Source organism: Python bivittatus, unplaced genomic scaffold, assembly GCF_059951505.1.
Source record: "Python bivittatus isolate LINGU-HERP-01145 unplaced genomic scaffold, Pbiv_v1 ctg000590_np1212, whole genome shotgun sequence".
Taxonomy (NCBI): domain Eukaryota; kingdom Metazoa; phylum Chordata; class Lepidosauria; order Squamata; family Pythonidae; genus Python; species Python bivittatus.
This window is the reverse complement of record NW_028277086.1, coordinates 10,769,776-10,781,636: the sequence shown is the minus strand read 5'-3', so window position 1 is coordinate 10,781,636 and position 11,861 is coordinate 10,769,776. Positions and strand designations below refer to the sequence as shown.

The following is an 11,861-nucleotide window of genomic DNA, read 5'->3' as shown; positions in this document are numbered from 1 at the left end:
GCTTAGGGGACCAGTACCAAAATTACAGATCACGTTTTTGCCGTTTTGCAGCTGGGCCCCCAAAATACCTTCCAAAGGGCCCTTAGTGGCCCCCAAATGTGGTTGCCGATTTTTACTGTGGAAAAAGAAGAATGTTTTCAAGACACACGCTGGCTGAGGAATCCTATCTATATAATGAATATGAATTTACTTTAAACGTAAATAAAATGCCGGCGCAGAACCTCCCTGGATGGGTATGGGCCAGTAATTCTCTCTGGGCTCAATCCAACTCACAAGATTGTTGTCATGGGGAAACAAAGGTGGGCTATAAATCTAGTAAGTAAATAAACCTGGAAAAAAGTGCGAGATCCCTCAAAATTGTCCGAGGCCGTAGTATCGACATATAGCCTTCCCTTGCTTTATGTTGGGGTTACGTTCTCCAAAAACTTTGCATGAAGTGAATGTGCACAGATTACATTGTTTAATTCACGGGACCTAAAGTGAGCCAATCCTGCTGAAGCGAACGCAGGTGGCAGATACTACAGGAGGCCCTGAAACAGGTAGGGCTTTATAGCAGCACCCTGAATTGTGCCCAGAGACTAACTGGCAGCCCGTGCTGCTCATGGGTGGTATCTGGGCATAGGGAGGCACCTCCATCACCGCTCCGGCTGCTGCGTTGTAGGGCAGCCTCGCAAATGGGCTTCCCTCAGGCTAAGCTGGGTTACCTTCCTCCAAAACCTCACGTGAAGCCCATTTGCATAAAGGTGCATTTTAAAAAACTCAATTAAAAATAAGTTTAAAAAACTGCATTCGGCGCGAGACTGAACCAGTGTTGCGGAGCAGGGCGTCAAGTTCGGTAGCCCAAATGCATTGACAGGGGCGCTCCTGCAGTTTTAGAGCCGTCTTCTTAAGGCCAACATTCATCAACCAAGCGTTCTTCCTCGTCTCGCCTTCTACGTGCACGGAAGCATTTCCTCTGTCTGGATTTCTAACGCGCTTGGTTATCACAGCAGACGAAGAGTTAGGATGCCTTGCAGTGCTAAAATTTTATTAGCATTCTTTGTTATGTTGTGCACAGCAGATTTGCCCATGTTAAAACCTCATCCTAGAGATAAAGATCTTTAACCAGCTTTGGCACAGCATAGTATGTCCAACTTCATTCCTAGTACAGGTAGTCCTTGCTTAATGACCATTTGTTTAGCGGCCACTCAAAGTTATAACAGGGTTGATCAAAGCTACTTATGACCATTCCTTGAACTTACGACAGTTGCAGTGTCCTGGGGTCACGTGATCACCATTTGTGACCTTCCCAGTTGGCTTCTGGTAAGCAAAATCAGCAGGGACCCATGTGATTCCCTTAACCACCGCTGCAAAAAATGTTGTATAATTGGGTGCAGTCACATGATGCCTCGCTTAACAACACCCGCATAATGATGAATCTTCTGGTCCCTATTGTGGCCGTTAAGCGAGGACTACCTGTATTAGAGTGAACCCTGCCTATCTCAACCTTGTAATAACAGGAGTAGCTATTGCAGGTAAGGAAGCAAGTGGGAGACAGGATGGCCAGCTAGAACAATCGCACAACACAATGGTAAATGGGTGGGGGCAGAGAAGGAGGTTTTCAGGAAAATGTTGCAGCAGCTTTGGTGGGAAACAGCCTTGGCACATTTCCAGACCTTTGGCGCAAATGGACTTTGCTAGTGGAAATCCACAGAAAAGCATTTTTTCCCATATTAAGCAAATTCTTGCACAGAATGATCAATTGCCTAATAGGGAATGTGCACAAAAGCAAGGCAGACCTGTATGAACAAATAAGCCGCGCAATGATTAAATTAAGCAGAAATGTGCTGGGAAATGGAGGCCGATGCATTTTTGCACATCAAGCTTCTCCGAAACTTTCTTCAGGGATGCGAGCAGACGCTGGGGCCGAAAGGGTTGCAAAAAGCTCGAGTTCCCGCGACGCCCAGAAGAGGCTGACCAAAGGCAGCGTGTCCCCTAGGCGAAGCCCTACAAGAGGGGTCGAGCGGCTGGAAGCGCCCACCCGCCACTCCGTCCCCCGCCCGTATCACGACATCCAGACAACCGGGCGAGCCGCCACACCCCTCCCGTGCTCTCCCTCGTTAAGCGGGCAGCCACTAGAGGGCGCGGTTACTTCATTTTCGCGGCTGGGCGGGCGGACCGCCGCGCAGCCGGCTTCCTTGCGCAAATCTACCGCTGCGGCGCTTCCTCCTTCCCAGGGGCGTCGGTGCACCCGCAGCCCTTCTGTCCCCGCAGAGGGGACCCTGGGGGAAGCGAAGGCGAGGGAGCGGTGTGCTTTTCAGGCAAAGGCTGTTACCGGGAAAGGGATGCGCCCACGCGTAAAGACGCGCACGCATGTACATGTTTGTGGAACGGCGGCTTTGGAAGGGCAGGGCGCGCGTTCAGCGGGACGCATCCATTGACTGGGAAGCCGCGCCGCGCCGCGCGGCCGTCAATGGGATGCCGGCTCCCCGCTCCCCCCGCCGTGCTAATCGCCGAACCGGCCTCTTCCAGCCCCACCCCTCCGCCCGCCCCGAGCTCGGAGCCTCGCGATTGTGGCACTTTTCACCAACAAGCAACAGTTGATAACACGCCCCGTCAGCTGGCAGGGAAAGGCTAGGCGGAGAAGCGGGGCGCCCTCCCGCAGAAATGCAGGGCGCGGGGGCCGGGGGCGGCTGCCCGCGAGCGGAGAGCCCCGGCCGGCCGGCCGGGCTTGCCCTCGGAGGCGCTTTACGCTTAAGCCCGGAGGCGCAAAGTTGATCAGCGGAGGTCTCGCCTCCCTTCGGGGCCCCAGCGGAGTATTTACGGGGAAACCGCCTAGACCACGTCCGTTGCAACGAGACGCCTCGGGCAGGCTTCGGCTTGATCCAGTCGCCGGGCCGGGGCAAGCGCAGCGCTCCTGTCGCCATTTATCACGCGCGCATTCACGGCCATCCGGTACAATCAGTAACCCGGAGGAGGACGCGGCCGAACCGACTTCAGCGCAGCTGGAATCAGCCGCTGGGAAAGGCCAAGGCCCGGCCTGAGCAAGCCTTTTGTAAGCCTCGGGCGGCTGCTGAAGCAAGCAGAGGTCGCATTCACACGACACGCGAGACGAGGCTAAATGGTTGAGGTCGCCTGTGTTCACTGTGCCGTGCGACAGCTGGCCGTCCAGTAGGCGGGGGTAGCCATTGTTACGTAAAGGTAGCAATCTCGGATCATTACACGGTATTTAGCGTTATCGTGTGAAACCAGCCCCTTTGGAGCTGGTCTACGTTTTACTAAGGATTTAGCAACGCCGCGCTTTATTTAGAAGTGTTTCCCACCGAGCTCAGGCGCGCTGACTCCCGAGACCTCCACTTTAATCCCGCCGCCTCTAAAGGGGGGGAGGAAGAAGGGCGGATTATCCCCCTTCCACCCCCTCCCCCGCAAATACGTTCGACAGAGTTGCGTCTGTAATTAAACTTTGAACCCAGTAACCTCCAACGCTGTTTTCTTGCGTCGCCTTCTCGGGAGCCCCGGGGAGAATCCCGATTCTCCAGTCCCGAAAGGCTGTTTTCTTTCGTCCCGGATCCGTTCTCCTTAGGGCAGGGGCTGCGCGTCCCCACAAGCAGGTGTTTGCAGCTCTGGTTCAATCTCGGTCCCGCTGGCAAGCTTGCTTTGCGAGTGAATTGCACCGAACTTTCCTTCGGGTAGAGCCCGGGCGGAATGCATGTTCTGCTTCCCGATCGCAAGCACTTTAAGTGCACGTAGGTCGTGGGAACGCGGTTTCCTCTGCATTCCAAGAATGCAGGGCAGCGCAAAGCAAGACGGCCGTCTTTCTCTTCCGTGCAACTCGCTTCCTTCGCACTCCGATTCTAGGCTTGCAGAATTCGGAAGTAAATTCACTGGCTTTCGTGGGAGCTGTCCTCCGGCAGAGAAAGCTGGACCGGTAGCTTTAAAAATCGAGCTGGTGCGTGTTTGCTCAGAATTGCACAATTGGGGGCCAGGGCAGTTCCTCCCCCCGTCGCCTACCACCCCCGACGAAAAAAGGGGCTCTGCTTTTTTGCTAAAGCTTCTGCAATCTGAAAGGGGGGGCGTTGAAAAATAAGGTCAAATTTTGCCGGGGCCGGGCTGGCCGGAGAAAGGGCGCGGGTCCTCGACTCGAGGCCAGCCCCACCGACTGGACCGCGGCTGCCCCCCAGGTGCGGCCAAGCGCGCCTTCTCCCCTTGCAAGCGGGAAGCCGCGCCGTGGCGCAGCAGCGACAGCGGCGGCGGCTGCACCCCGGCCGTCGCCCTACAACCCGCCCAACGCGCATCTACACACTCTCGAGTATTTTGCTCTGTTTACTTCCGCCGGCCCACCGTGGGCACGCGAGCCAACCACGGCGCGGGCCCCGCCGCTCCCGCTCGCTCGCCAGATCGCAGTGCAGAACCGGAGCTCCGGCGCGCGCTCCGGAGCCCGCCCGCCTGCCTGCCCGCCCCTCGCTGCGGCAGCGCCCCTGGAAAAGCCCCCTCCCCTTGGCAAGGTCGCCCCCTCCCCTCCTCCCGCTCCTGGGGGCCGGGGAGGGGAGGGGGCCGGCCAGCCCCCTCCTCCCCTGCGCGCGTGTGGCTTTCCGCCCCCCCGCCCGGTTGCTCAACTCCTTCTAATCCAGCCGTTTCTGCAAAGCGGCGGGAGGGAGGGGACGAGGGAGGGGGGCCAGTTGGCGGGAAAAGGGAAGGCGGAGCGAGCGGCCAAGGGTTTATAAGCGGCGCCGAAGTCCTGCAGCTCCGAAGCGGCACGGGGGAGGGATCGGAGCTCGCCGAGAAGGAGGCGCCGCCGCTGTTGCTGCCGCCAGTCGGGGCATAATAAATAAATACAAGCGTACGGGATCCGCGCGTGCACGCACCCTGCTCCCCCGCCCCTCCGCTTTCGCTCCCGAGCCGGCGCGTTTGAACAGGGCTTGACTCCAGCCTGGGATTCGCAGCCGGGGACGCCGCCGCCGCCCGCGCCGTGGACTTACAATATTCTCTCTCCGCCGAGCACCGTTTAAAGAGACGCCGAAGGACGACGGTGCCAGCGCGGTCCCTCCCGCTTCGCGGGGCTCGTCCTTTGCAAGCCCTTGGATTTGCCTCTTTTTCCCCTTTTGCACCGATCTTGGACATCGAGCGCCGTGTGGGCGTGCTGGCCGGGGTCTGAAAGGAGCCGGTAAGTTTGGACGCGGCGGGCGGGCGCGTCTCTCCGGCCGGCGTTCGGCCGCCTCGCTCGCTCGCTCCTGTCTCTCGGCCGGGGCGGGCGGGCGGGCGGGCAGAGCCGATCCGCGGGCGAGGGGAGCGAGAGGCAGCTCTTTCCTGCCGCCTTGGGAGCCTCTCCGAGGGCGGCGGGAAGGAGCTTCGCCACCGGCTGCTGCGTTGGGAAGCTCCGGGCGCTGGAAGATTTCGGCGGAGCAGACGCGGGGCGCGCCGGGCCCCGCTTGGGGCTCTCCCCTCGCCGGCCCCCGGACCTGCAGCCGGCGTTGCGTGGCCGGCGGAGGCAGGAGGGGGCAGATCCGTTGGAGGGAGAAGCGGCCGCCGGGCGGAGTGCTCCCTACGACGTTGCAGGGGATTGATCCGAAGTGGCTTGGAGAGGCGGGGCGGAGGACGCGGCTTCCTGAGCCGGAGCCGCACGAAAGTCGAGAGGCGCCCGGCTCAGAGCGCGAACTGCCGCGGGGGCGGCGGGAGCCGGGAGTGAATCCCGGGCAGGCGCGGCTGGAAAGCTGCCCGCCCGGCTTCTTAAGGTGGCGCCCGGGGGCGCTGGGACATGAAGCCGGAGGCTGCTCGGGGGGCGTTGAGCTGTTTCTTGTTGGGACCCGCCTCTTGCGGGGATGGGGGTGGCGTAACCGAAGCCCTCCGGTAAAAGAATGAGCCGGCCTTGGACGGCTGTCCCGCACTTTCCGGTGGTTTTTGCGCCCCGACGGGGCGGCCGCCTGCCTGCCTGCCCCACCTGGCAGACGCACTCGCCAGTTGGTCGGGGAAGTGCCCGGGTGTAGCCTCCGGAGCGGCTCTTGCGCTCAGCTGGCCCGGCCCGTCCCGTCCCGTCCCGTCCCGTCCCGTCCCGTCCGACCTCTCGCAAGCGCAGCGCCCGTGTTGGGGGCTAGAGCAGCGCCTGTGTCTCGGCCGCTTTAGTTAATCCGAATACCGGCTTCATTACGTGTTGGTTGCTCCCACATTCTCCAGTTGGAGAACTGGGTTGAACAGGCGCCCCGGAGCGGCTGCACAAGCGAGGTAGTGAATCCGGGGCAGTTGCCATGCTCGTTTTCTCCCCCTGGGAAGTCTGATTTGGGAGTGGTGCTGGTGGGAGTAGAGTTGCAGGAGAAGGACCTGGGACTCGCCCCGGTTAACCCGTTCCCCCTTTTCTCCCCCCTTCCCAGGCACCCTCCACCGCCATGCCCCTAACTGTCCCGAGCTATCCCAGCCGGGCGTACGACTACGACTACGACTCAGTCCAGCCATATTTCTACTACGAGGATGAGGAGGAGAACTTCTACCTGTCCGCGCAGCACCGGGGCTGCGAGCTGCAGCCACCGGCCCCGTCCGAAGACATCTGGAAGAAATTTGAGTTGCTGCCCACCCCGCCTCTCTCACCCAGCCGCCGGTCTGGCAGCTTCCCCTCCAGCGTTGACCAGCTGGAGATGGTGACGGAGCTCCTGGGCAGCGAAGTGGTCAACCAGAGCTTCATCTGCGACCCAGACGATGACGCCTTTGTCAAGTCTATCATCATCCAGGACTGTATGTGGAGTGGAGGGTCCGCAGCGGCCAAGCTCCAGAAGGTGGTCTCGGAAAAACTGGCATCCTACCAGGCAGCACGCCGAGACGGGGCAGGGGCAGCGCTGTCACTCCGGGGCGGGAACTGCAGCAGCAGCAGCCTCCCGTTGTCTTCCTCGCAGACGTCTGCCTCCTCTCCCAGCAGCGCCTACCTCCAAGATCTGGGTGCCTCCGCAGCTGAATGCATCGACCCCTCCGTTGTCTTCCCTTACCCGCTGGGGGAAAAGACCCCCAAGGCTGTGGAAGCTGCTGCCTCTCCCGACCCCTGCCCACCTGCCTTGCTTGGCCAAGACACACCACCAAGCACCAGCAGTGATTCGGGTGAGCAGCGGGCTTCTTTTTTAGGGCCCTGCTCCCCCCTTTGGGGGTGGGGAGGGGGGCCCGCTGTCGAAGGCAGGATTGGGATACCGGGGTGAGGGAGCAGTTGGCGGTGCTTAGAACAGGGCCGGAGGCATTTGCAAAGTGCGGACTTGTAGGTGAGGCTAGAAAGTTGTCAAACTTGAAATGCTACATTTAGTATTACTATATTGCGTGCTGGAGTAATTCATTAGTGCTGTACTACTGAAGCACAAAGCAGTGTGCGCACTCTCTCGTGGTGACACATGCAGCTTTCTCAGGTGCAAGCTGGAAAGTCTGTGAGTAAGCCTCACTGAAAAGTGGCACTTCTGAGCAAGCTTGCGCTTTGCAAAGAAAGGTACGGAATAAGGCTGTTTTTCTTTAACCAAGGGCCAAGCTGGCTTGAGCACTTCCAGCTGGCTCTGTTTTCAGGTGAACTGGCTACTTGCCTTTCAGTGGCCTGAAGCAGCCTTGAATGGCTTGTTCATCAGTAAACCAGCCCAGCTTTCATTGCATCATCATCTCCCTCTTCCAGGTGGGATGAATGAATGATGGACCCCAGCGAGGCTGGGGGTGATTCTGCTGCTCTTGAAAGTTTCAGAAAACTCAGCAGGACTTAGTTGGTTCAGTTTTCACTTGGTGGCTCTCGGTAATAAGGCCCTCTTAAAAAGGAAAGTCCAGGGAGGGGTCTGATCTGAGGTTAGGAGCTGCATCTCTCCTCCTCCCCCCCTTTTTTGTGAGTGCTTGGATATCTTCTTCTCTCAAAGGGAGAGAAAACTCAAACATTGAGCTTTGCCACTGTAGAAAGTCTTACGTAGCCTTTGAGATAACGAAATCCGAATGGAATGTCCTGTGTTTCCTTACATCACACGTTGGCTGGCCTGAACATTTGAGAACGGGTCGGCCCTCTCCCCTGCCCCAAATATTTCAATTGCGCAGCGCCTCCCCTCCCAGCATATGTGTGTACTCTTACGCTGCCACGTTAGCGACACACATGACTGGGTTTCCCAGGAATTGCATTTCCTAGAAAAAGTGGCCTGGGGCAGAGCGAAGCCAAGTAGCTTTTAAAATTGCATAATGGGGTCACCGCAGAACTCCAGAGCGGGAACTTTAAACCCACTGACTGGGCTTTAATCATCCTTGTCCTCTGGCTGACATGGTGAGAAACAAAGAGTAGATTCAGAGGGGAGAGAAAAAGGAATGACTCTGGGGGGGAAGCATGTTTGGGGGGTACCCTCTTTTCCACGCTGCCCTGGGATAATAGGGCTGCGGAGTTCCCTTGTAGCATACATGGGGAGGAATTGCTCCTGGCCATTAAAACTTTTATAAATAACCTGGGTGTGGTTCCAAGGATTTTTTTTTCTCACGTCGCATACCCTCATATGCCATCTTTCTGCAGTAGCTGGGAATCCAGGGGCAACTACATATGATGGCCTTCCAGATGTTGAACTTCAGCTCCTATCATTCCTAACTAGCCTGGAAGTGAGGGATCGTGGGATTTGTAGTTGTGCGACATTTAGAATGTGACAGGTTGCCTCCATCAGAGGTTGCGGAAAGCTGGCATATGGTGGATAAGGGTGGCCCGTGGAGACAGATGTCATCTCTTGTTAGCTGGCCTAGACATTTGCCTTCTTTCCTGCTCTACGGAGTTACACAATCCTGCAATTTCAACATCAGTGAGATGGCCAGGATTCAGTTAACAGTCCCGTGGAGGAGTCATCCTCTGTGGAAATGCACAGGGTTGTCTCCTTAATTGCATAATAAACTAGATCTGCCCTCTTTTGAGAGACGTTCGCTTTCAGAAGCTACGTGGCTTCGTTCTGCACATTTCTCTATAATTTCCTTTTCCAATTTGGCTGAGGCAGCCAGATTAGGGAAGGCTGATCAAAACGTCCATCTTTTAACGTAACTTTCTAGGGAAAAACTAAATTTTAACCTTATCCCTCTCTTTGGTTTTTCAGAAGAGGAAGAGGAACAGGAGGAAGAGGAAGAAATTGATGTTGTCACTGTAGAAAAAAGGCAACCTGCAGCCAAGAAATCAGAGTCCAGTTTTCACACATCTGGGGGCCACAGTAAACCCCCCCACAGCCCCTTGGTCCTCAAGCGGTGTCATGTCCCAATTCACCAGCACAATTACGCTGCTCCTCCTTCCACCCGCCACGAGTACAGTTCGGCCAAAAGGCTAAAGTTGGACAGTGGGAGAATCCTCAAGCAGATCAGTAACAACCGCAAGTGTTCGAGTCCGCGCACCTCGGACTCTGAAGAAAACGACAAGAGGCGAACGCACAACGTCCTGGAACGACAGAGGCGGAACGAGCTGAAGTTGAGCTTCTTTGCACTGCGCGACCAGATCCCCGACGTAGCCAATAACGAAAAGGCTCCCAAAGTCGTCATCCTTAAAAAGGCCACAGAATACGTCCTGTCCATCCAGTCAGATGAACACAGACTCTTAGCTGAGAAAGAGCAACTGAGGAGGCGACACGAACAGCTAAAAAACAAACTTCAGCAGTTGAGGAACTCTTGTGTTTAAAAAAAAAAATGTTGCTATTATTATTAATTTTAAAGCCTATAAACGTTGGGAACAGGAGTGGGCCTAGAATGGGTGAAATATCAACCTGGCATAAATGCATGGAGAACTGTAGCGCTTTTCATTGACAAGAACGCCATGTAAATGTCCTAACGAACTCAATTGTGTAAACCACAGAACTGTCGCCAATGCATGCAGAACAGCTTTTGAGCGTCGAGCGGAATCTCCGAGCAGCCTAAGAACGGATAGAAATTTGGGGCGCAAGTTTCTATGCTTGCGGAGGGGTGGGTCGCGGGAGGGTAATGAAGTTTTTCCACTTTCTTTTTTGTATTTAAAGCATTTTTCTCTTAAAAGTGATTTTCAACGAACACAGCTGTTGTCAGAGTTGCTGTAAATATTTACACAGCCTAATGATCTGTACATATCTTTAATAAAAAAAATCTTTATAGAAAAGGTTAAAAACAACAAAAAAAAAGAACCTGCAGCAGAATACTTAATGGTTGTGGCAACTGAATTTATAATGGTCTTGGATTTTTGGTGCCATAACATCTCACACAAATTTTTGGTCATTCTTATTTAAGTACCTTTTTGTCATTTTTTAAGAAGAACTGATTTTATTTTGCGTTTATAGATAAATAAAATATTTGCCCTAAAATTGTAATTGGCTATACGATGTGTGTTTTCTTACATTTTTAAAGCAATGGAACCAAAGTATCTTAAAGATCCTGAAACAGAGTGGTATGAATATTAATGGATTCTTGAGTCTTTTCATTAAATAACCAGAGTATTATTCTGAAAGAGGGCTGTGTATGTCCTCCTGATTTGATATTTGTGGCTGGGGGCTCGGTCCTCTATCCCCCCCAATATTGTCTGTTTCAGATTAACGCTGCCTGCCTCAAATGACGCGGCTTCAAGTTTGCAAAAGACTGGGCAATGCCTGATAATTTTTAAAAATAGTGCCCACGTCATATCGCATGGTGATTAGCTAAATCACGGGTGGAATAACCTGTGTTTACATCCAATGCTTTGAACACTTCCAGAAGCTATCCTAGAATTGTCCAGATCACAAGCTTGAAATGTAAGGTGTGATAGATAGTTTTAACTTTTCATATTTCCATACCCTGGATGGTGCTTGCTAATAAAGGATGCTCCCTACACTGAGAAAAAACTACACATTGTGTGGCTAAAGGGGAAGTTTGTGGAATTCCAGATTCCTCATGGTAGCGGTAAGAAAAAACAATTTTAAAAATGGTTATTTGTTAGCATTGCTAACAAATATATACTGTTAATGCATCTTTTGGGGAGTTATGATCAGCCCAGTGTTTCTCAACCTTGGCCACTTGAAGATGGGTGGACTTCAACTCCCATGCTGGCTGGGGAGTTTGGGGAGTTGAAGTCCACCCATCTTCAAGTGGCCAAGGTTGAGAAACACTGGCTAGCAACTTTTCAACAGCTCAGATTCTTCAGCTTCTGGGATGGTGTAATCAAATCAGTCAAATGGGAGCAATGCAAGCCAGCCTGACATTTTTGGATGTGTGTTGATTTGCGGGTTCAAAAGAGGCAGGCTTGCAACGGGGTGTCCTGTCTGCTCCTGTGCCAATTTCACCCACCCTTCCCCTACCCTCTACGCCAGTGTTGTCCAGACTTGGCCACTTTAAGATGAGTGGATTTCAACTGGACCCCATGCTGGCTGGGGAATTTTGGGAGTTGAAGTCCACTCATCTTAAAGTGGCCTAGTTTGGACAACACTGCTCCATGCCCAGGGTCCAATCCTGATGCCTTGCTAAGTCAGAACTTATGCTTGCAACATAGTCTCCTGGGCAGCAGACAACACATTGGGCCATAAACCAGTTTATGAGCCATCCTGACTAGGCACACAAGAGAGCCTCGGCTGCAAAATATGCTTTAGCACATGGACTGAAGATGTTTGCATTCTGGGTTAATGGAGCAAAGGTCCTGCTCCAAACTGATAATTTGGGTCACTTGAAGCATTTGCTTCATCACTTAATTACGGTCCTGGGGGCTTCGTGCTGCCTTCCAGATGTGTTAGGACTTCATCTCCCATCATTCTTAGCCAGTACATCAGGAAATATTTAGAGGGTCATAAGTTCCTCCACCCCTAATTAGAACGAACTTTGTAGCTCTGAGGATCAAGTTACATATGCAAGAATTTAACCTTTTTTTCACCCTATAGGAGGGGGGTGTAATCTTTTATCAGAAATAAGGGGTTTTGAGGAATTATCACAACCTATTTACATTT

At 54.1% G+C, this 11,861-nt stretch overlaps 1 protein-coding gene across 2 annotated transcripts; it reads left to right on the top strand.

Moving 5' to 3' along the window:
• Window positions 1-4,674: 4,674 nt before the first annotated feature.
• On the top strand, window positions 4,675-10,262 carry MYC (MYC proto-oncogene, bHLH transcription factor). 2 transcript variants are annotated; one of them, XM_088148967.1, is made up of 3 exons: window positions 4,675-5,143; window positions 6,345-7,059; window positions 9,036-10,262. In XM_088148967.1, exons 2-3 carry the CDS (start codon window positions 6,360-6,362, stop codon window positions 9,602-9,604), a joined length of 1,269 nt encoding a protein of 422 aa, XP_088005093.1. In that variant the 5' UTR covers window positions 4,675-5,143; window positions 6,345-6,359; the 3' UTR covers window positions 9,605-10,262. The 2 variants fall into 2 exon arrangements, with proteins under 2 accessions (XP_088005093.1, XP_007438325.1); XM_007438263.4 differs by lacking the exon at window positions 4,675-5,143 and adding an exon at window positions 5,245-6,198.
• Window positions 10,263-11,861: the final 1,599 nt, after the last annotated feature.

Coding starts and splice junctions, on each gene's coding strand:
- MYC (XM_088148967.1), top strand. CDS start 6,360: ATGCCCCTAACTGTCCCGAGCTATCCCAGCCGGGCGTACGACTACGAC. Junction 7,060..9,035: donor AAGCACCAGCAGTGATTCGG/GTGAGCAGCGGG, acceptor TTGGTTTTTCAG/AAGAGGAAGAGGAACAGGAG.